This window comes from Bidens hawaiensis, unplaced genomic scaffold, assembly GCF_021521415.1.
Source record: "Bidens hawaiensis isolate Kalapana, Puna unplaced genomic scaffold, B.hawaiensis_p1.1 tig00021522_1, whole genome shotgun sequence".
NCBI lineage: Eukaryota > Viridiplantae > Streptophyta > Magnoliopsida > Asterales > Asteraceae > Bidens > Bidens hawaiensis.
Genome location: NW_027493350.1, coordinates 333,631 through 360,072, shown reverse-complemented (window position 1 = coordinate 360,072; position 26,442 = coordinate 333,631). Strand labels below are relative to the sequence as shown.

The following is a 26,442-nucleotide window of genomic DNA, read 5'->3' as shown; positions in this document are numbered from 1 at the left end:
TATTTGGTGTCTTTTTTTTTTTTGCTTATTACATAATTTATAGAACACGACATAGGATTTTTGTGGAAAGTCAATGGTCCATTTCCCATGGGCCGTATTGGAAGGGTCAATTAATTAGAACATGTTGTATTAGGTTGACCAATAATTACAAGTTGGTCAACGTGGAATAGAATGTTCAAACTTCAAACGACAAATTTGTCTTTATTTAAACAAAAAATTACTAATTACTAATTTAACACCCAACCTTTTTTCACGACTTAACGTTTTTGATTCCTTAAAAGTAAACAATAAATTTGATTCCTAAACACTAAACAATAAATTAAAGCAACAATATAAGATAATTTACTCTAAAATATATATAGTAAAAGGCTGAACTTTTAAATGTTATTATTAGGGAGAAAATTTTAAGAAATATTAATTTCCTTAACACACTAAACGTTTAATGTGACATTCATGACTTATGACTTATTGATTACACACCAAACGTTAAATCCGACATTCATGACTTATTGGTTGTAGGTTCAAATTATTCCAAAAATAAAAACAACTATTTTTTATTTTTGTTATTTTCTTCTTTATAAAATGTCGTCTTGTGAAACACCTAAAAAGAGATCAAATCCATAGATTTTTTTTGTAAATATGTTAATTTGAAATTTTAACTTAAAAATTAGCTATATTTTTTGGTATCTAAATTAAAAATTGACAGAATTACAAATTTTTTCCTTTAAACAAAGCCAATTTATGGATCTTGTCATTTTTTAGTTTGTTTAGAAGCGGTTTCCTTTAAACATTTTTTTTTACTACACGTTATGTCATTTACGCTAATTAGGTTAGAAAAACTCAGTTAAATACCCTCACGTGAGATGTATGTAAGGGCATTTTGATCTTTTTGTCTGTACCTGCAAACTTGCACATGAGATTCTATACCCTAGTATCAAATTAACACATGAGATTCTTTTAAGATACAAATTAATGAAACCATTTTCCCAAAATTGACAATTACTTTGCCTCGGTCATATTATCATGTGATTGACAAAAGAAGCCCGCTTTCCTAACAACGTTTGATGTAGTTCTTTTAAATAGGGATGATCATTTTGTCTCAAATACCCGTATATGTATCTGTATTCGTACCGACTTAGCCTATTTGGTACGGATATTGGTACTCATTTTCATTGAATTTTGGTGTAAGTATAATTGGGTACAGGTACGTATACGTTTGGTATTTTGTACCTGTTTGAAATATATAGGATTTAATTCGGATTTTTCATATTTAATATATAAAATAAATTCTCCAACCATATTGTTATTGAACAAGTACCAAATGTTTCTTTAATATTAAATAATATAACATCCAAGACACAAACCAACAAGTAGGCGAATGAATTATGGTTGTTCAATACTATCTTATTATTAAATCAACGACCAATTTGGTACCCGTCATGTACCTTTGCAAATACCGATACCTAGACTAATTCAGGTTATTTGTTACTTGTACTATCCGGTTTCAAGATCGTCGAATATTTGGAAATAAAAAAAGCAAAGTGATACAAAAACGGGTACCGTATCAGAATACATGTACCCGTACCATACCGAAAAATTTGGTACGGGTGTTGGTACATGTTTTTATTGGTTTTTTGTATGGGTACACGTACATGTACGGATACATGTAGTGTCTCATGCTCATCCCTACTTCCAAACGAGTTGTGCTACTTTGTTTTTAGCGAATGTACGTTTACTCACTTCAAGTTTTAGTTTATTATCTTCGATATGAAGACCCAACCCCCTAGCTAAAGTGTCTTCTTCTAGCTCGTTTTTATACTTTTTGTGGGGCCGGTTCCAGTGATTAATTCGTAGAATTCTTCATTAGACAAATCGCTTTCTTTATTGATGTCAGAATCTTCCGACTCTTGGCCTTGGCAGTAGTTAGTGTACACTGGAAAATGTAAATTTAATGTTTGATTTGTGTCACGTTTTTACTTTTTATGTTCTGGTAATAAATCTCACCCTAAGTGAAAATCGTGTAAGTTTCGTATCATGCTTTTAAGTTGTTTCATAACTTCAGACCCTTAGTTTTTGTATAACGTTTTTTTTATCCCTTTAAACCATGTGGATAATTTAATTTTATAAGTTATTTGTTTATTTAGATCACTTAAATTATTGTAAACTGTGACGCACATGTCTATAGTATGATGTTTGTCCTTTATAAAAATGGTGTCGCAAGTATAACATTAGATACTGTTTAAACGTAAAAATTGATGTAGCCATTTAGGAAAAAATGTCAATTATTATAAACAAAATATAACGGCAAGACTTTATAAAAATGAGAAAGTCATCGCAGAAAGCTAAAGCAACAAGTTAAAACGATCCATCTCATTGATTTGATATACGCATATAATCCATTATGTGAGGGCCCTTTTAGTTTACGGTTCCACATAGAGAGTCGACTATGGAGTGCAACAGGCAAAATGGTAAAGAAATACTTGGACTGATTTCATGCATATGATAATACTCCCCCTGATACATTATAAATGTCCATGTTTTAAAAATACAAAGTTTAAGATGAATTGAATGATTATTTTTTTTTCTTACCTAATGACAATAATGTCCTTGAAAAGTGGGTCCATCAATATTGTTTATTAATGTTAATTGTGTGTTTAAGGGTAAATTTGAAAATTGGTTAATAAATTTTGAAAGTGGACACTTGTAATGGGACAAATAAAAAATGAAATGTGGACACTTATAATAGGACGGATGGAGTAGTATTTTAACTGATGCCATTGAAATTTTCTTGATATTGTGTTATATTACTTAATATTGTGTTCGACATGGTGTTATATTTTACGATATATTGTGTCTTTTTTTGTTTATCATCGTGTTGTTTGTTCATTTCGGCATTGTGTCTTTTCGCTATTTTTTTTTGAACTGGAATACGGGGGAAACAATATGGTTTTTTCAATTTTTTTTGTTTTTTATTTATATATTGAGTTATGGACAAAAATAAAAAGCATGAGAAATATTAATAAAACTTTATATTTTAAAAGTTATAAAAGAAAACTAATCATGAGTAAAATTAAATATAATAATATAATTTCAAGAAAAGTAACAAAATATTCATAAAAAATCGTCCAAACTATTTTTTACATAAATTAGTCGTCCTAACAAGTTTTGTGCTTCAAAATACTCGTATGAAAATTTTCTTATCCTAAAATAGTCGTCGTAACCATTTTTGTAAACTACTCATTGAAACCAAGAATATAGTTGTCACGACTAGCTTAAAATACTTATTTCTAAAACTATTTGCAAATGATACCTAAAACTAGAAACTTGTTTTTGAAAATACCTATTTTGGGAATTTTCCCCGTTAATATGGTTATTTTTTTTTATAAAAAAAGATCGTATAAAAAGTTGGCGACGTTTTAAATTGATGGGAGCACTATGCGTCTTTTAAGTGTAGAGAGAAAATCAACAAATATGAGATATTTTCATAATCAAGTGATTAGAATCCTATTAACTCTTCTTACAAAAATGAAACTTTTTATTTGAACTCGTCTTCTTTTCTTAGAAAGCCTAGTTATAAAAGCAGGACTGAACCGAACGAACACGAACAAGGTCTTGCCTATGTTCGTTTGGTAGGAAAATAATACGCTCACGAACACTTACATATCCAAATTTTGTGTTCATGTTCGTTCACTGAAAAATGAATGCATTCACGAATGGTTCACAAACACAAATAAAATCGACGGAGCCTAGAGATTAAGATCGATGTATATAATGGAAAAAAATTAGAAAAATGTAAAAACTATATGAGAAAACTGTTTTCTATTTTATATTTGATGTTAGGGGTACTAAATTAAAAAAAAATATAAAATGTTTAGCTAAAATTATTAAATGTACAAAAAAACTTTCTTTAACAACATATACAAATTAACGTGAACAAACATTCATGAACACATTAATTATCGAACGTTCATGAACACAATTGAATGAACGGAGATTTTGTTCATGTTTGTTTATTTAACTAATTGAACAAAATATTGTGTTCATGTTTGTTCCTTTATTAAACGAACGAATATAACGAACTTACCGCCAAACAGTTCACGAATTGTTCGCTGAACGTTTGGTTCGTTTACAACCCTATAAGAAAATAAATAAAAAAAGATTGATAATATTCTATTGCGTTTTGGTAGGCATTTGTGGAATTCTTCATTTCCCGTCGATTATCAGCAGATATATGTAACTTGCGATTACTATATGTATTGTAAAAGTATATGTAACTTGCGATTACTATATGTATTGTAAAAGACGTCACTAGTTTGCAAGGGTGTAGTTGTGTCCACAAGGCAATATAATCCATATTTCGTTATTAATCCAAAACAGTAATCATACACATGCATGACTTTTCCACTCATAAATTATATCTTTTATTACTATTAACTATTATCTAATGTCAATAAAGATGATCAGCATGCGCAATAAAGATTAAAGAATATGAGTGGAGTGTGGTACGTACGTATTGTTTGAATACTTCAATAAAACTCCAATAGTAATGGTATCACGAAATAGGAATATTGTTTTACTGAAATTTTTTTTGCCAATTAGGGTGCACGGAGTTGCTTCAGGAGATTAGATTAATCGGAAAGCAAATTTGAACTGGGACCGAAAAGGGAGGGGGCAGCGTTCCGCTCTGGACCGTGGGGGAGGGAATGTATTCCCGCTCTCCCGAATCCCCTTTCCTCGAAATCTTCTACTCTTTATAACTTTTCCCCCCACTCAGGCTAGCTCTACACTCTGAAGCTCCCGAATAACCTTTTCAATTTGTTGACGTGCACGCGGTATTGATCCTTCATCTTTTGAGCACTCCCACCACTTTTAAAGACTGCTTTAAGATTATTATTTTTATAATTATTATTATTACAAGAGAGTTCATACCAAATAAGTTTTTTTTCCCTTTATATAATTAATGCAAATCTATTTACTTTTCAATTATACTCCGTTTTTTTCTGATCATGCACATATTTTTCAAGTATTATTGTATCTTTTTCTTAACAACAAATATTGGTTCATAGTCAGTAACATCTTCACCATCTAGAGTAACAATGAGTTAAAGAACATCATACATTGATGGATGGTGAGGTCTCATATTAACTATCATGAAGTCTTTTCTTGTAGATGGTAAAGTCATAGGTTTGAAATTACACTCAATGTTTGAGTGAGCTTTTATAAGATATGATGCAATCGTTCAAATTAATTTTAACACTCTAAGTTTGACAAAAATGAACACAATTATTAGAAAAATGAATTTAATTTAACAAATATTATTGATACAATAATATACTCAATGGTTAATTAAGGCTTTGAATCATTGAGGTTTCAAGTTCGAAACCTGACTTATAAGGTCTCACATAAATTTAACTTTGTTTATTCAACTTGTGGACATCAATTCATTTCATAAATCTTTTTTTCATTTAATATATACTTTACGTATATTTATTATTTTTTTAATAAATTTTGCTCACTAATATATTTTTATGTCTGAATATATATACAAGTTTGTACGTTTAATTTTTTTTCTTTTCCAATAATTGAATATAAATTTGATAAAAAACTGAGTTACGTATTAAAATATTTAATATTACTGAGAATATATATCACAATGTCAGAAATTTTTTGTTAAACAAAGCAACTTATTTCAAACTTTAGAAAAACATAACTAACGAACATAAATTATTAAATAAACATTAAATTAAAAAAAAGGAAAATGAAAAAAGTAAAGTCCGCTAACTAAGTGGACTTGGACATTACTCAAAGTCCGTTACCTGATAGTCGAACTACCTACAAACCATATATGTAAAGATAACCTATAAACACTTATTAATCTTTTAAAGCACCTTTCGCCTTCTAAATCAAGAAGCTTTGGCCCCGGAGGGATAATATATACCACTTGACGTCCATCTGATGCATCCGCTATGAATATTTCGTATCCCCTCTTTTCTTTTCGTGGAATTTTGCTTACTATACCTAATGACGTAGCATTATAAATTGTATCTTTACTTTTGCTCCCGTCAGGATAAATCTGGCCCCTTCCTCTATTTCCACCTACGCAGATAGGATATTTTAAGTAAAATTACAGTAAAAATTACAAAAAAGGTTATGCATACTTGTGTTTATGTTTTAATGCATTTACTATTCATTTTTCCAGATTCTACTATGAATATTTTTTTAGCCAAAGAGTAAATAAAGCTTTTAGTTTTTTCAATTATACACAAGATGCGATTTGTTTCTAGGTTCCCGTAAATCTAATGGTATTAATTATAATAGGGTAGTTCGTGATTAATATTTAAGTTGAATATAATATGCATACAGCTGACGATTTTGATGTACAATACGAAATCATGGTATGTTACAAACCTAACTTCTGGTCTTCGGATCCCACTTGCAATAATTTGTTACAAAAAATAATACAATTATCAGCATCAATTGCCTCATATTGAAATCGATCAATGTTGACTTAAGTAATATATTGCCAGCACAAGAATTCTAAACATTTTGGACCAGTATGAAATGTGCCCATCGCAACTTCTCTATTCTCACTACTTGAGTGTGTTGGCTATTAAAAATCATTTAGATCTGATTGCCTCTCCCAACCAAATGTTGGCAGGATAACTCGACACAGGTTAGTCGCTAGAAAACAGTCGAGATAGTCAGATAGGCCACAAATGTCGCCGGCATAAAAAATGTCTATACATACACCATTCTTCACGACAAGTGGCCGCAAAATAATTTGTTGCGAATTTTTTCTAGATATATAAATTATAATAAATAAATGTAAAATATAAAAATAAAAAAATTTACCAACAAGTTGTCACAAATATTTTTTTACAGTATTAAAACACCATTACTATTTACTAACGAAAATAGCTATTAAATAAAATAATTATTAAAAATAAAAAAAACAAGAAGTTATAGATTTTTCGAACCTCGTGAAAATAATTATTAAAAATAGGGCTTGTGAAAACATTATTATGCGGCTAAGGATTGAATTAATTTAAAAAATATAAAAAAGAATTACTTTTTTCAGAGGACATGACATCAGGATGAATTTTCACAAGGCGTGAAAATTCCCACTAAATCTATTCCAACCACATGTCGTCAGTATAGGATTGGTCAGAATTGAAATATGCTCAAACCCTGTATATACCGAAGACATGAGATTGATACTTGTATGCTATAGCGACGACAAATGTTATCGGTATAAGGGTAGTCAGACAGATAAGTTTTCTCGTAGTGTAAACCAATTAAGTGGACTAAAGAAAGGCGTACAATAATGCCAAAATTCTTAAAGAATGTCGAAAATTGTAAATTCTTCTACATCAATTAAATTCTTGTGCCAATAATAAAAGGAAATACAAAAATACCAAGAGCCCACATATATCCTACATTAACATATCTGTCTCTTGTCGTTACCAATGTTGCCACCTTTTTCGTCACATGGGTTGTCCTTACCCTTAACTACAAGCATCCATAGATACCGTATATTAGCACCTCCCTGTATCTATCGGACCTACACTTTGATTAATAACGTCTTGTAAAGGTCGTTTGTTGACTTGACCCGAGAGTTGGCCACTGTTGTAAAGCCCGCAAAATACGTTGGATGACTCATATGTCTTACTTGGAACTAATTCAGATTATTTTTTAATAAGTTTGTTGACCGAAATTGGCAAGATATTTTAGAACATATGATTTATTTGAAAGATTGAACAAACGTGCAACTGCAGCACTCAAGGATACTCGAGAACTAAGACCAAGTGAACGCTTATCTCCTTGGAACATAACGTCGCTGGCCGGGTTTACTTTCATGGTCGTTTAGTTGGGGTTAATGGAAAATTAATGATTAGTTATTGAATAATATTGTAAGCACTAAACCAATACTTGTTAATGGCCCGATTTAGCCATAATTGTCTTCAATTATTAGATAATAACAAGGAAGTTTCGTCACGATGTTGTAGTTGTTAAGTGGTACCAAAATCATGAACTTGGCTTTAGTGGGTTGATTTTTCCAAATTCGCTATTCTTTTGGTCTTTAGTCAAATCACGTTAATTTAAAAATGTGGGGTTTGGGCACTTGAAGGCCACTCAGTTAAGTCTGAACAAACGTCGAAGGCTTAGGCTTAGGCTTAGGCTTAGGTGGCAATTCAATAATGATACACTCGTTTGCTAAAAGAATCCGTTACATTAAAAGAACTTAAACCAACGCCAAACGGTAACAAAACAACTGAGAACATATATTAAACCTACATTTAAAATGGCAACACAATTTTAGTTGCAATAAAATCAAAATAATAACTAGATGTAAAAGTTATTCTATGTTAGGATTAACTGCGCAACAGAACCAACACAATCACACAAACGAATATCACGCAAATGACTATAAAACAAAAGGCAATAGGAACACAACAATTTAAACTGGTTCGGTCAAGACGACCTACATCAACGGGTTGCAACTAGGTATTTTATTAAGCTCGTTACAAGATTAGAATTACATTATGCAGGGTAGAAATAGAACAAGATTAGGGTTGATAAACATAACTATTATTAGAAAACAAGCGTCTTGAAGATAAAACGTAAGTGGGTTGAGTTTTGTTGTGATCCTTTTGAACTTGCTCTACTATTGTGTCATCCCTAGAAGCTAGCAACTTACAAGGGTGTTTTTTTTACAGAAATTATCCTTTATGTTTGTACCAAATTTCACTCGATGTCCTTTATCTTTAAAAGTAACTTGTTTTGTCCTTTTTCTACGGACCATGAAGATATAGTAGAACACATACTATTCACATGCTCATTGACGGATACGGTTTGGCATGGTATTGCATGATGGTGCAAGATCCCACCTTTCTAGCTATGTCTTCTCACTCTTAGATGTCATAGACCAACAAAATCATTTGGACTGTGGCTCAATTCGAAGAAAACTAATTCAAGCAATTTTTTGGGTAACGATGTGAAACATATGGAGAGCGAGGGACAAGAAGATTTTCAAAGGAACTGATACGAGATCAACTAAAATCGTGGAGGAAATAAAGATCCTAATCCTTTTTACGGGTGATCGCTAGATCAAGTACCATTTGAGTTAATTGGGCTAAATGGGTTAACTTTGATGTTGAATTTTTAAACATGTAAATTGGTGTCTCACTTAGTAATTTTGGTGACTAGCTATTTGTTAGTTGCCTTTGTAAACAAAATATTGCCATTCGGGAAAAAAAATATAATAACTATTGGGATTCATGCCACAATGCGTTTGAATTTGCTTAATTTTGATTTTCGTTTGGTTTGTTACGGTACCGGCATGTAGAGGTGCACCAAAAGCCCGAACCCGGAACCGGACCTGAAAAAGAAAACCCAGAACCGGTTTTTCGTATGCCTGGATTTTTTATACCTGAACCCGTACCTGACCCTACCGTTAGGGTATAGATAGGGTATGCATTTCAGTACCAAACTCGTACCTGAACCGGACCCGATTTGTACCCGAAAACCGGAACCGTTTCCATACAAAGAAGATATCTACATGAAAAAGATGCAATGACTCATTTTGCGTATAGAAACTTAACAATAAAAATGTAGTACGCAATTTTAAACAAATCGTAATATAAAATCAGGTGAAACGTTTCTAATTAACATTTTGGCTTCCTTATAACTTAAAAAAAAAAGAAGAAGCAAAAAAAGCAATGAAAAAGGGAAAAGAAACATATATATAAAAAGAAAAACGAAAAGAAGAGAAGAGAAATGGTTTCCAAAAATCTTATCACTTCACTTAGACTATGTGTATTGGAGGGGCTATAAAATGGGGCGTTTTGCGCTATATGGCGCCCAGTTAACAAATGGTAGATTTTTGTTTTTAGGGTGTAATGGTGTAGGGGCTACAAATAGTAATATAAAAAAATAAAAGCTAAGAATTTTACTATTATGCCCATCTAATTAATTAAAGATAAAATAAATAGAAAATACCTGATTGATTCTAATATCTTCTCGCACTAAGAAACACTTCTGAAATGAACCAAAACATATATATATATATATATATATATATATGTTTTGGTTCATTTCAGAAGTGTTTCTTAGTGCGAGAAGATATTAGAATCAATCAGGTATTTTCTATTTATTTTATATATATATATATATATATATATATGTTTTGGTTCATTTCAGAAGTGTTTCTTAGTGCGAGAAGATATTAGAATCAATCAGGTATTTTCTATTTATTTTATCTTTAATTAATTAGATGGGCATAATAGTAAAATTCTTAGCTTTTATTTTTTGGTAACTAATAAATGTTTTAGGAAGTTTCAAAATGTTTTTCTTTTTTTAATTTTTAATTCTTCATCATCCAAATCAGCTTGCATAATTTCTAGGATTTTATTTTGACGTTAACAAAAGATTCCTTTATGACTAATAAAACTAAGATAAATACATATTCAATATCTTTAAATCATATTATATAATATAACATATTCATGTACGTGCACATACGATCAAGCCTAGGTTACATATATGACTTTAAATATTGAATTACTCTACAAATACTTTATTACCTATATATTACACACGATAAAATTTAAACATACATAATTTGAAATACCGTCTACACAGTATATATATGAACCTACACAGTAAATAAATGATCCTACATATGACAAAATTGACACATCCACAATTTGAAATACCACAAACACATACATAGATGAACCTACACATGTTAAAATTTACACATACACATTTCGAAATAACACCTACACGGTACATATATGAATCTACACACGATATAATTTACGCATAGACAATTCAAAATACCACATACACATTACATATATGAATCTACACATCCAACACATTAAATATTATATCCTACATAGTAAACAAAGTTATCCTACATACCTAACATATAACGTATTTTTTCCCACGTACCCTACATAGTATGCACAATTATTCTACACAAATAATATTAGTTGTGAAAATGAAATGAACTAAAAATACCTTCACATTGAACTAATCCCTAATCCCTGTATAGTATAATATATGAACATACACAATACACAGTTCGAAATACCACTCTACACCGTAAAATATAATCCCTACATATCACACAATACACTACTATATAAACATTTATCCCGCACACACATACAAATTTGAATTTAATATGTAACTACATTTTCACAAAACCTCCTTTCAAATAATTGTATGATTCTAATTTTTCTACGTAGGTACTATATGAAAAAAAAATCCATAATATACAATGTAATGTTGAAAAAATTATGTGCTTTATGAATAAATCCTAAAATTAAATAAACACTTTACACAACCGTAAATTCCAAAAAAAAAAAGAAATTATACTTTATTTGCAAAATTTTAATGAGAAAAATTAAATAGTATTAATCATCTTATGAGCATTGATTATGCATAAGAAAAAATAATTGTTCAATACATTAATTTCCGGTTTAATGAGGCCTACATCAAAGACATGTCTACCCTTTTTAATTAAAAATATGTCATAAATATGTGTTTTTAATTACGATAATGCCATTTCTATTGTAAACCATTGATTAAACACAATCAATGGTCATGATTCATTTCTCGCACTTCTCGCTGTAATATCACTTCTCGCAAGATCCATCCCCTATATATATATATATAACACGCACACACATTAATATAATAATAATAATATTTCTTTTTCTTCTCAGGCGACAATATTCCTCCGCCCCCGCCCCTTATTGCCTCAAAATCGACCAGGGGGGAACCCAAATTCGCCCCTTCTCGCCCCCTATATTTCGCCCATTACGGATAGCCTTACATGCTTTCTTTTGTGTGTAGAGGTATTTAAAAAAAAGGATATTGGTTTTTAATACTCACAACTTTCACCTGTTGGTTGAGATTACTCCAAATTTTTGATTTGTTGCCCATCACTCCTAACTTTCACCTTATTTGTTTATGACACTCTCGAACTTAACGGACCCTGACTCCGTTAGTTTTTCTTGTTGACGTGGCATTTTTTATGACTTGGCATGGATATCTGGCATTTTTTTTATTCTTTTCTTAATCCTTTAAACCCAACCCACTTTTCCCTATCCTTATCAACCCTAAAATCCAAAACTCATCATCCATTCATTCCCTTCTACCACCAACTCTACTTAAGATGAAACGAGAGTCATAATCCCCCAAATATGGACGCCAAAAAAACTTTGCATTAGAAACCTCACCCTCGACTTTTCAATTAGGGCTTCACTCAACAGTCGGGCTTCAAGCAACATCCGGAAATAGAGAAGTCGATTTGCTTGTAGGTCGTCGTAGATCTCATTTTTCCGGAAGCAGAGAAGTTGACTTCATCCTTTTATCTTTCTCGATCAATCTCTTTTATTTGGTTGCAGGTCATCATATATCTCCTTTTTCCGGTGTTGAAACCTAGATCTTGTGGAGACACTTGTGGTAGAAAACGATTGAAAGAGAAGATGCATATGGTTGGGCCGTCGAAGGTGATGTCAAGGTTCAGACTGTGGTGCATAGTGGTAATCGGAACTACATATTGGTGGTGATTCAAGGAGTGGAGGTGGCAATTTCATGGTGGTGGCAGTTAACCTAACGTGCTAGAAGAGAGGTAAAAGTTCGTGACAGGAAATTCATAAAAATTAGGAATAGTAGATAACAAATCAAAAGTTGGGAGTGGTATCAAGTAACGGGTGAAACTTGGGAGAATTGAAAACCAATATCCCTTAAAAAATAAAAACAAATTAATCTTTTTGCCACTTAAATAGTACAAGAAACTCACTAGGTTAACTTTTAGTTATTATAAGATTGCGGCATAGCTTGTTACCGGTTTGCTTGCCACTTTATTGTAAACGTACGTTTTGTAGTAACTAATTCAGTTAATCGAAAAAAAATACTTATATAAAAAAGGTTTAAAATTAAAACTGTATTTAGACATTTTCCAAGTTAGAATTGATCTATCACAATCGAAGTTTTATATAATTTACTATAAAACGATTACAATAAAGTGGCAGGCAAACGGGCAACAAGCTGCGCCGCAACCCCGTTTTGAACAGCAAAGCCAATCCTGCTAAAAACGAAGCTTTGGGACCTAGAAGCTGAAGAGGTTCCGTGTACGACGCGCTGAACCCTACTCAAAAATTTCACAGCCTCTGGAGTAGAGGTGTTCAAAAAAACCGGTTACGGAACCGGTTTGGGCGGTTAACCGGAAAACCGGTTTTTTAAAAACCGGTTTTTTTAAAAACCGGTTTGACCGGTTTACGTAACCGGTTTACGTATCGGTTATACTTTTTGGAGCCAAAACCGGTTTTATAACCGGTTATAAAAAAAACCGGTTATTAAAAAAAACCGGTTATTAAAAAACCGGTTAACCGGTTTTTAAAATAACCGGTTTATAGCCGTTATAAAAAAAACCGGTTAACCGGTTTTTTAATAACCGGTTAACCGGTTAAACCGGTTTTCGAACGTTACCAAACGGCTTTATAGCCGTTTTTTTTTTTTTTGCCCGTTTTTTTAGCCGTTTTTTTGGTTTTTTTACCCCCACAAACATCTATATATAGTTTAGGTTGGGTATTGGTTAGATCACACTTGATTATACAACTCCAAAAGCTCTAAACGTTTATTTCATACGCGATTATAACTCCAAACGCTCTTCTTTCGTAGTCGTTTATTTCATACTCGAGTATACCACTCTTAATTCGTAGTCGATTATCATGGCCTCCCAAAGTGCTGCTTCATCGGTCAACATGGGTGCCTCGAACACGGGAGAAACCGTCGTTCGGGTCATCCCCACGAAACGAAACCAAGATATTTGGCAACATTTCGACCTATGCGAAATGTCTAACGGAACCCAAAAAGCTAGATGCAAACATTGTTTGAAGTTTTATAACAAAGAAGCAAACTCCAGTTTAAGAGCTCATGTAGAAAGGCCCTCTTGCAAGGTCTTGAAGGACGAATCCGGAAGTAGTTCGCAGCCGGAGATGACGAATCAAGGAACGGTGTTTACGTACGACCTTGAAGCGGTACGTCAACAGTTTGGCAACTTTGTGATTCAACAATCACTTCCTTTCAACCACTTCGACAACCCTCAATTCACGGAGATGATGCAAAAGTATGTTCAACCACGCTACCAACACGTAAGTCGTTCGACCCTTAGAAGAGATATGCTTAAAGCATGGAAAAACGCTAAATCCGAACTAATTTCATACTTTTCAAACTTACAAACTGGTGTGAACTTAACAACGGATGTGTGGTCGGTACCTAATGGTTCGCCCGACTCATACATTTGTGTGACGGCTCATTGGGTTGACCCCCGGTCGTGGCAAATGATGAAACGAACCGTTGCGTTTCAATTGTTTGATTACCCGCACACGGGTAGAAATATTTTTAAACTCTTGGATAAAGTCATTCGACAATACAAGATTGAAGATAAAATCTTTTCAATATCGTTTGATAACGCGTCCAACAATACGGCCGCGGTTGGCCATTTAAAATTAAAGTATAAACCTATTTGTGATGGAGCGTTTTTTCATAGCCGATGCATTGCACATATTATCAACTTGGCCGTGCAAGATGGGTTAAACGTGATCGAAACGCAAAGAAACAATTTTAAAAGAATGTTACGAGATGTTTTTAGCAACAATAAAACATTTTCAAGATACAAAAAATTTTGTGATGAAGCTAATTGTCAATGGTTGGGGCCCAATTGGGATTGTCCAACAAGATGGAACTCGACTTGTGATATGTTTGAGAAAGCCATCCAACAAAAAGAATCACTAGTTGCGTTTCATCAAATAATGTCAAGTAGGGGTAAATGTGCACCGTACGATCCTAGAAACTGGTTATTGATTGAGATCGTTACGGAGGTTCTTCAAATTTTTAAATCTTGCACAACTAGTTTATCCGGGGTTTACTATCCAACAAGCCCCATTGCTTTACCAAAAATTGCTGTCATGTGCACAAAGTTGACTGAAATTCATTGTAGGGGTGCACCTTATTTTGATATGGGTGCAAAAATGAAAGAAAAATTTATAAAATATTTTCAACAACTACCCGCTGTTTTGACCTGTGCGGCTGCGTTAAACCCTTGCATCAATGTTGGTGGTGTTGAAGCTTTAATAGAAAAAATTTGTGATGAGCTAGGGTTAAACGACGATCAAAACCCCTATTATAGCCAAACTTTAAAGAATGATTTCAACACCACATTGGCAAACATGTATGATGTTTACCTTACAAAACACGGGTCGTCTTCCCAAATTCATGACTCGTTAAGAGCTGTTGCCCAATCCCAATCCCAAACCGACCTTGAAATGGGGATGTACTACATGATTTGGGAAGACGCCGGTAAACGTCAAAGGGTAAACACCCCAAGCAGTGAACTTGGAAGGTATGGTGGTACCAACTTTGTGAAACACATGACTCCGGATGAATTTAGAAGTCTTGATTTGCTGGCTTGGTGGAGAGGTAAGGAGGATGAGTTTCCGATCCTCGCCGCCATGGCCAAAGATTTACTAACGGTCCAAGCTTCCACGGTAGCTTCGGAGTCTGCTTTTTCTGTTTCTGGCAGGGTTATATCGATTAGGAGGACTCGACTCACTCCAGCAGCTGTAGAGATGTCGATTTGCTACAAGGATTACTTGGACTCTTTAGACAGGGCACAACATCAACGCTCACTCGAGGGGGAAATGGACTATGAGGCGGCCTTGTATGAAGACGAGGTCAATCAAGGACACATTCAACCAATGACCGATGAAGAAGCCGCGTACGACGATTACCTAAGGAATAGCTCGGGATCGGGTAGCGAAGAAAATGAGTAACAAACATCAACTTGTTAATGTAATCGTGTCTAAGCATTCTTTAATGTTTGTATTTTTGAGTTACGAATATGCGATAACGATTTAATGTTTGTATTTTTAATGTAAAAGCTATAAATGAAAGTTATGTGTTTTTAATCTTCCAAGCAAAGAATGCTAACAACGAAACCCTAAACCCTAAACCCTAAAGAAAAAAAAAAAAAAAAAAAAAAAAAAAAAAAAAAAACCGGTTAACCGGTTAGACCGGTTATTAAAAACCGGTTATAAAAAACCGGTTTAATAACCGGTTCTAACCGGTTTTTAAACCGGTCCAAACCGGTTTGGCCGGTTTGAGTTTTCAGCAATAAAAACCGGTTAATAACCGGTCCGGTTATTAACCGAACCGGTTTTTTTCTGGATAAAAAAAACCGGTCCGGTTAATAACCGAACCGGTTTTTTCAAAAAAACCGATTTGTGCACCTCTACTCTGGAGCCAGAAAACCAAATGTATCAAAGGCAAATGGTAGAAAGACATGTTGATTATCTAAACAAGCTTTCTCGTGTTTAACAATTTTGTCCGATTCAGCCTTCAACGCAGCCTGACCCACAACAAAATTGAGATTATTAAAGTCTGATGTCTCATAAAGTTAAATTGATTTAGAAACAAGCTAGTGACTATATTTCATATTTTATACAAGTTATAAAGTAAAAAAAAAGTGATTTAAAATATTTAATAAAGTTAAATTATTTTAAGAAAAATATTATTATTTTTTACCAGATATAAAAAGATACGGCTCATTTAAAAACCTTTAAGATGATTGCCGCATATTTCAGAAAATGAATGTTCAAACTTCAAACTAATAATTTTGTATAAAAAGCTGATATGGTAACGAGGTGGCATTTAAATATCTTTTTGTTCCAAGCCATTGATTAAACAATATATTTTTAGGCTGGACCTACCACAGATGAAGATGCTTCAATACTTCAATTTATTCTTTGGGCCCTGCGTGCTTTTCAACCTTAATTATCCCTCGGGATGGCTACAGTAAGATTAAGCAATTTAATTAATCAAATAATGTTACAGATTCATCGTTTAAAAAAACATTTTATAGATTAAAATCAGAGAAAATAACATATATATTGGGTATATATATGCTTTAGTATCATCCTAGCTTTATTGGCCGAATGTGGTATGAAACTTTTTTCATGATCTGTATAAGTAATTAAATATCAACGATGTGCTGGATAATTAAGGCTAGAAAGCAGGAAATAAGTAATGCATCATTATTCCTATCTAATTATGAAATATATATGGACCATTGGTGACTTATTACACCAATATTCCAGACTGCTATGGTTGACCACACCATTTGATTTTTGAGTCGACAAAATTGAACATTCAATAAAATATTGGAAACAGCCCAAATTTAAAAATTCTTGTAATAACCACAAGTTAGGCAAGCTTTCTTCTTGTTCTTCTTCTAAATTTGTTCTTGATTCTCAAAGTGGCTGATCATGTCTTTCCTGGTTGTGTTTCTTGTATTATTATTAATTAAGCAAGGATTTTCACAGTCGAACGATCGTGATAACAACAGTACTGATCTCCAGATTGCAGTGTTTTGTGGTAGAAACACGGTGATAAGTCTGCCGAATTTTATCAATAATCGCAACTCTACTTTTAATGATCTCAGAATGCAACTATTGAATCAACGGGCTCTTTATGCAAGAGCGCAGACCTTAAGTGCAGGGGTCTCTGTCTTTGCCGCAGCCCAGTGCCGGGACTACCTCTCTGTTGATCAGTGTGTCGCTTGTTTTGATACTGCTGTTTCTAACCTCGTCAACTGCACATTTAACGGCGGTTCTGCTAGTTTGGATAACTGCTTTCTCAGGTAAGGCTTTCTTTTATTTACTAGTTAACAAGTTGTGTGCATTAGAGATTTTCAGCTATAATTACTCTGCGTAATATTAGTAGTATTTGGAGTTAGCCAATTTTCGTGTTTTTGTGTGTATTCGTTTTGCGTTTATCAATTCGTTTTTAATATGTCCAAGTAGTAAATGAGGATACACATTCTAATATAGTAATTCAATAAGAAACCAACTAAAAAAGAATCATCATCACCGTACTCAGTATATCCCACAAATAACAAAGCTATAGAGAGGCTGCTTCCGGTGAGACCCACGGCTCGATTGTAGTTTTGCATCAAGCCTTGGACATAAGACACATAACACTCAACCATCGGGACACCGACCGATTGGTGCATGTACCCTTGTCTTTCGGCTATCAACGCCATCACATGATGCCTGATTAACCTTCCGCCACTTTTAATGTTATTTTCACGAGATTAGTAAAATAACGTCAAAATTAGTGCAATTTCACTTTTGCCCATCCAAGGGTTCACACATATATACATTATATGCGCGCACCGCAAGCAGGGCGTAAAACCAACTGAAAAAGAACAATTTGAATATTATGAAGCTAGGAACAAACGCCCTAAATCATTTAAATTCTTGGTTCTAAGGTATGAAGACTTTTCTGACTTCTATAATAGCCCTTATGTCGCGGAGGATGCGAATGGTACTCCAACTGTGTTATGTGGCACTCAATCTGCTTCTCAGCCAACAGTTTTCAATCAAGTTGTGGATGGGTTGTTATCAGATATCAGAGATGCTACTCCTAAAACCTCTAAACTCTATGTAGCATCCACAAGACAAATCACTGGTGAAAATAAAACAGTGTATGTGACCGCACAGTGTGCTGGAAATATAAATAAGGCGATTTGCCAAACCTGCATGGATAGAGCATATGACAAAATAAATGATTGCCTTCCAAATACTGAAGGAAGGATCTCCGACATGGGTTGTTTTGCAAGGTATTCCGACACTCCATTTTTCAATGTCAACCAGACAACAGATATTACAAATGTCTCAAAAGGTGAGGCCACTATTTTTAATTACTTGATATATAATGTTAACAACACTATCCAAATAAAATGTGATAACTGATAGCATTTAATTGTAACTTCTATATGGTTATCTGATAGGACATTCAAGTAAGGTAGCCATAATTGCTGCAGTCGTTGGTGGCGTAGTTCTTATTTTCCTCATCCTTCTTTCGTGGTTATTATATCGATCATGGAATAAGTCCAAGGAGACTGAAGAAGGTGATTGTTTATATATCTATTTTGTGTATGAGATACCTTTCACCTATTCCAATAAATAAGTCTACCAACACAGTTGATGGGGTTGTGTATATAAGGAGGTTATTGGTGTGGGATTTCTCATATATTGTTTTTTTTCAAAATTTATTTATATTCCAATATTTTCAGTAATTTCATATACTGATAAATTCAATATGTATATATGTATGGCCCATGTTTTGTCATCGACAGCAGATTTTGAGGGGGCAGTACATTACAATTACAAAGACTTGCAGATAGCAACCGATAATTTCAGTGAAGAAAATTTTCTAGGAAAAGGAGGCTTTGGTGAAGTGTTCAAGGTAATAAATAGTAATTCAAGGAAGTAAAAACCACTTAGAACAGTGTTTTAAATTTCTTAAGAAGTTACTGGATGGTTAATAGGCAGTTCTTGAGGACAATAATGTGGTGGCAGTGAAAAAGGTTCTAGTACAGCATGCTGGAGCAAAAGAAGAATTTGAGAATGAAGTTAAGCTTATAAGTAACATCCATCATCGAAATCTTCTTCGTCTCCTTGGATGGTCAATTGAAGGAACTTATTTACTTCTAGTCCTGGAATATATGCCGAATGGAAGTCTAGACCAGTTCTTATGGGGTAAGATGGAATGGCCATACTAGTGATTATTTTTTGATAAAATCCTCATCTTATACAGTTTGTATACGTGCTAACTAATATGTTCAAAATGGAGGTTCAAAAAGAGGGACTCTGAACTGGAACCAACGCTATGAAATAATATTTGGGATAGCTAGGGGTCTTGCTCATTTACACGATGAATTCCATATCAAAATCGTTCACAGAGATATCAAATCTAGCAATATCCTTCTTAGTGATGATTTTAAACCCAAAATAGCAGATTTTGGGTTGGCAAGGTTTCAACCGGAGGACCAAACTCATGTTAGCACCAAGTTTGCCGGTACATTGTAAGATTTTTTAACTACAAAATTGTACTTAATTATGTCCTCCCTTTTGAGTCACACATTCTTTTATTTTTACAACATAAAACTATGTTAGGGGATACACGGCACCAGAATATGCACTTCATGGTGTTCTGTCGGAGAAGGTTGACACCTACAGCTTTGGAATTGTGATTCTTGAAATTATTAGCGGCAAAAGGAGTACAGATGTGAACTCTGGTAGTCAATCCACCGATTACCTCCTGGAAAATGTGAGATTCCGCATTCATACTCTCTTAGTCTTTTTTGTAATATTTTTTATAACTTTTTACTAGCAAATTCACATACCCTGCACCACTCAGTAACGGCCAAAGGGTTGTTGGTACTCTCTCTCCCAACCTTGTTAGTGCTTTTATGGAATAATAGCATCAACTAACTAACTACAAAGAATGCACGGAAGTACACATCATAAGACAAAGAAGAACATGATAAATAAGATACTAAAAGAAACATGTCTCCAATCTAGAAAAAAATGTCGGATAAACTTAATTAGAAAACAAAGGATCAAATGTATGATAAACCCAAAATACAACTTACTATAGCTAACACTTTCCCCTTTCCATATTGAAGTCTTCTATAACTCAAATATAATGCTTTATATATATCACGGAGTTTACAAATCTGATCAGTATAGAATATGTTAAAATCTTAAAATGCACCACACATACACACCATTTATGGATTTGGGTTAGTGTTAGTGTTTGACAATTTTTATATCAAGTTATCAGGGTTAGTCTTTTTAGTTAACATTAGTCTAGTCATGAGTTTAATGAATTAGTTGAGTCAAGTTGACACGGTGTTGCTGAGTTTGAAGATAAACGGGCATAGCAACTTTCGTTTGTAATGAGAACGGTTGAAATATATGTGCTTCATAATAATGACATGCAAACTGGCCCCAAGGAAGCTTGGAATACATTAATTCATCAAGTTGTGCCGAAAGAAGAAGAACATGAAGCTAACGAACATAGAGTATAAGTTGTTATCAGCAACAATACGAAGCTAACAAACCTAGACAGTATGTCGTATAAGTAACCTAGAGATTAAATTGTTCTCAGAAACCTAAAGAGCAGTTGAGAATCAGTAACATTATGAAGCATATGATGATATTCAGTTGGTCGCACCTTACACTAATAGCTCCAAAATATTCATTAAAGCTCCAAACACCTGCGAACAAAACAACTCAAAGTAATCGTGCTCGATATGTATAAACAATTAAAGTACACGATAATTGACAATAAAAACACATCCTTTTACCCACTCATCAACTGCATAAATAAACCAAACATCCAAATATCAAATCAATCCAAGAATCATCTTGTCTAAACAGTTACTAAAGCTTTTAGTCGGACATCACAAACATAATCAAAGCAAATATGAAAGACATCATAGATTTGTAGTCAAGAAAAGGTAAAAATAGAAGATCAAGAACTCTGGAAAGTAATTGATACGTAACCAAAGTTTTGATCTTTGATCCTTGCCCTCCTTGACTAATTATGATATTTAAAATTAGGTTACAGTTGTGTTTTTGTCATCCACAAGCGCCTCAAAACCTCCTAGAACCGAATGCATGCACAAATTGATATTTTGATTCTTGATGTCCTCAATGTCCAAAACTGCTTATATTCTATCAAAACCTGTAAATTAATTGAATAAGAAATTCTTACATATTTAAATCAGATTTACGGTAGAACAATATCAAATACGGGCTTAAACATGTATGAAAACCATGTGTTGATACCAACACATCAGGGAGCAACAACGACGATGATCAATGCATTGGCGTGAGTACTTCTAATTTATTTGGTTAACTTCTTTCCTAGTTTATAAGAAATGTTGAATTCCTCTACTTTAAGACAATATTCATTTGACTATTATTGACCATCGATGATGATGTTGACCATTGGCTATTGACCATCCTTGTTGACCAACATGATCACATCTTTAACTAATTCATGTCGACCCTTGTTCTCATTCTCTACTTGTATTTTCCTATTTACATCTTCTCTTTGTAAATGTTTATTCATCAATCAAATGAAGCGATATATGGTGAATGAATTGTCGCTTTTCAAATATAAAAAAAGTTGTGTATGATTTCTCTTAGATATCGGTTTGAGGCAGAGAGAAACTGTGGATGAGATTTAAAAGTTATTATTTTAATATTTTAAAGATGGGTGTGGGGTAGGATTAGGGCTATAAACGAACTGAACATTTAGCAAACAATTCGTGAACTGTTCGACGGAAAGTTCACTCATGTAATAAACGAACGAACACAAACATGAAATTTTGTCCGTTTAGTTAAATGAACAAACATGAACATAGGTTATGTTCGTGAACGTTCGGTAATGTGTTCATTTATGCTCGGTTACGTTCATATGCTATGTCCGTTAGTTCAAGGTTTGTTTTATATATTTATAATATTTTATGTGTTGCCAACCTAACATTTAAATTTATAATTTTATTGATTATGTTAAGTCGTTTCATTAATGATTTGTTTTATAAAATTTTGCTTGAACTTACAACAAATCTAACTTATGCTTCATTGACATTATAAAAGTCAATTAGGGATGATTATGCTTATGATTTTTATTTCATGTGCTTAACTTTAAATTTAGTTAAGGTGATTAGGCCACAATCACTCAAAGATCGATTTGATAAGATTTGGGATTTTAGAAAATTTTGGCAAAGTGTCTTTAGGGTTTCTCTCTATTCTAGTAGTATTGAACGAATGAGACTTCATTCCCAAATGTTTTGGATTAAGAATGTTGCTCTTTTTTTGTTAAATAGACTATATTCGTTTGCGTTCATGAACAAGTCCAATTCCTTAACAAACAAACACGAACAAGAGTTTTCTTTAGGTTAGCGTTCGTGAACAAGTTGAATGCTAAACAAACGAACATGAACAAGGCGTTGTTCGGTTCGGTTCATTTACAACTAGATGGGATGATGAATGGGCCGTGAATGCTCTAAAAGGGATAATATAATATAGATGCATGTTGTCAAGGACTTTAGTGTTTGGTAGAACATAGTGAAAATATTTGAATTATATGATACATGAAGGTTACTTGCATCACATCACATTTTAGCTTGTTTGTTATGTAGTTCTTTTAACTCTAATTTTGTTATGCAATGCTTTGGTGATAGACGTGGAAATTGTATGAGAGAAATATACATATAAAGGTCGTCGATGAAACATTAAACTTGAATCGATACGAACAAGAACATGTGATGAAGATAATTGAGATTGCCTTGTTGTGCACCCAATCACCAGCTTCGAATAGACCCACCATGTCCGAGGTGGTTTTGATGCTTCAGGAAGGCCGATCATTGGGGAAAAGACAGCTAACCCGACCTAGTTTCGTAAACAATCAAGATAGGAGGATTCATATTAATATAAGCTCTTCAAGACCAAAGGACATACAAGCAACTCAACAACCACACTCATATAAGTCAGACAACAATACAACAAAGTAGATGTGAGAAATTCAATTTTTAGAGTGGTTTAAACCTCAACTGTACACTTTCGTCTAAATTTTACATTTCCATTACTTATATTATTGATAATCTTTCGTTGAGAAAATGAGAGAGCATTACTGTCCTGAACCAACGCTCTACTGTGGTGTATTTAAATGTTTACATAAATCATAGTATGAAACTTAGGTTTTATATTATGTTTTAGCGGCTCGATTATTACCAAAATAGACATGCTTGATCAAAATATGCTAGAAATAGGAATAGATAAAATTGTAACCAAAATAGACATGATTAATCGCATGTTGACACATTACCCTCTTAGGCGCCATTAGGCACCAAAGGGGCCAACACGGAATATCATGTGAAACATAGTTGGCAAAACCATATTATAACATACAATCGGGCTACAGTGTTGCGATGAATGAGCTACAACTAGGGTTGGCATATTGTGTATACCCATACACGATAAGACATGAACACGAAACATGTATGCACACGACACGAAAAATTATCTTGTACATGTATCCCAAACCCGAACCTGTTAATACCGAGTATACACGATAAGACACGAACCTGTCGAATAATCGGAGAAGGGTTTGGCCTTTCGGTGACTGTCGCGCCTCTACAACTGCGAGGAGGTCGGACTGCCGGAGAACCAAATATGTGGAGAGTTAGACCGGAGAATCAAATGGTTGCGACTACTGGAGATGTGGAGGAAAACGACCAGACTACTGGAGAAGGGTTTGTGCGCCGTCCGCTTGATGTTGAATTAGAATGATGTGCGCCACGTTCAATTGTTTGGTATAAAATTTGATGGTTAACTATTTAGGGTATATAACATATTATATATTTTTATTTAGAAAAAATCTAATAAGGTACTAACGGGTACTTAACAGGTAAATGGGTATTTTACTTGTTTACACACGAAAAATAACATGTCGATTTTTGTCTACCTGTTTGTTACATGAAACATGTTAAGGCCATACCCAATGCATGTTAAAGTCATGTAGATTCTTGTTATGTATTCGTATCTCGTGTCTAAATTACCAGCCCTAACTACAACGGTGCCTAAAAGACTCTTTTTTAGACATCTTTGGAAATTGATAAGGTTAAGAGAGTGCCTTCTTGCGAGCGGGTGGGACTAGATGAGCCTATCCTCAGCTATAGTCTAATCGCGACACATTTACCAACTAAGGTATGTATGAAATTTCAATCAATCAATCATACCCAGTGAAATCACACCGACAGCAAAGCTATAAGTAGGGTCTGGGAAGGGTGGGATGTAGGCACACCGTACCTCTATCCATATGAATAAAGAGATGGCTTCCAGAGAGACCATCAGCTCTAGAATACATATGTCTGGTGCAATATATGGAAATCAAAGTCCATCAGTAAATAATAATAATAATAATAATAATACAAAAAATAATAATAATAATATTAACAATAATAATAATAATACTATGTATATGGGAAGAAAATATCATTATTGTGTGTGACCAGAGTAAGGTAAATAGACGCCCTAAAGTGTTCATTTCTTCCTAAAAATCCTTAACTTTAATTCTACTTCTTCAAAAATTCTTACTCTCAACCATGTCCTCTGAGAGGTTTAGGTCTATCAGATCATATCTAATCTTCTCATCCCAAGTCAATTTAGGCCGTCCTCTACCCCTCCTCCCCTCTATAGTAATGTTTTCTACGGGTCTAACAGGATTCGTCGTCTGTCTTCTCTTCAAATGTCCAAACCATCTCAATCTCCACTCTCTTATCTTGTCCGATATGTTCGCTACCCCTAATATCTCCCGAAACACAATGTTTCTTATTAGGTCTAACCTTGTGTGCCCACACATCCAGTATTTCTCATTTCTGCTACCTCCATCTTCCACATATGTGCCTTGATGGCCCAGCAATCTGTTCCATATAACATTGCAGGTCTAACTGCGACCCTATAAAATTTCCCCTTTAGTTTAGTTGGGAAATTCTTGTCGCACAATATACCTGTGGCTGCTTTCCATCTACACCATCATACCTGAACTCGATGGGTCACATCACTGTCTAATTCCCCATTGCTCTGAACATATGATCCTAAATACTTGAACTTCGTTACATGCGGAACCACCTGCTCTTCAATGGTGATATGTGCGTCTTCATTGTCATTTACCCCACCAAAATCACAGTGTAGGTACTCCGTATTAGAGCGAATAATTCTTAAACATTTTGTCTCTAAGGCTGCTCGCCACTCCTCTAGCCTCATGTTTAGATCTCGTTTTCTCTCAGCAATTAAGACAATATCGTCTGCGAACATCATGCACCACAGAAGCGCCCCCTGAATTGACTTTGACAACTTATCCAAGACTACTGCAAAAAAAACGGACTCAACGCTGACCCCTGGTGAAGACCTACCTCTACGGGGAAGAAATCAGTATCCCCCCACGGGCACACGGACAGTTGTTGCACTCTTGGTATACATATCCATAATTATCTCTATATATTTCCTCGGTATTCCTCTACCGTCCAAGCACTCCCAAAGCACTTGTCGTGGCACACTGTCGTAGGCCTTTTCTAGGTCAATAAAGACCATATGCAGGTCACGCTTCTTCTCCCTATACTTTTCCATTAATCTTCTTATAAGGTGTATTGCCTCTGTGGTGGAACGCCCCGACATAAAGCCAAATTGGTTCACCGTAACCTGAGTTTCCCGTCTAAGTCTAACCTCAATCACTCTTTCCCATAGCTTCATAGTATGGCTTAGTATTTTGATTCCTCGGTAGTTACCACAACATTGGGCGTCTCCTTTGTTCTTATAGATAGGAACTATAACGCTACTCCTCTACTGGTCTGGCATCTTACCATATTTGAGGATAATATTGAACATAGTAGTTAACCACCATACTCCATCCTCTCCCAGACACTTCCACACCTCAATGGGTATGTTGTCTGGGCCAACCGCCTTAGTCCTTCCCATCCTCCTAAGTGCAGTCTGCACCTCTTCT

At 34.1% G+C, this 26,442-nt stretch overlaps 1 protein-coding gene across 1 annotated transcript; it reads left to right on the top strand.

Annotated features, from left to right (window-relative positions):
- Positions 1 to 17,140: 17,140 nt before the first annotated feature.
- Positions 17,141 to 23,688, top strand: LOC143563787 (cold-responsive protein kinase 1-like). Its single transcript, XM_077051250.1, has 8 exons — positions 17,141 to 17,716; positions 18,347 to 18,759; positions 18,869 to 18,988; positions 19,217 to 19,326; positions 19,409 to 19,619; positions 19,714 to 19,945; positions 20,037 to 20,190; positions 23,120 to 23,688. Exons 1-8 carry the CDS (start codon positions 17,343 to 17,345, stop codon positions 23,447 to 23,449), a joined length of 1,944 nt encoding a protein of 647 aa, XP_076907365.1. The 5' UTR covers positions 17,141 to 17,342; the 3' UTR covers positions 23,450 to 23,688.
- The last annotated feature ends 2,754 nt before the right edge of the window (positions 23,689 to 26,442 follow it).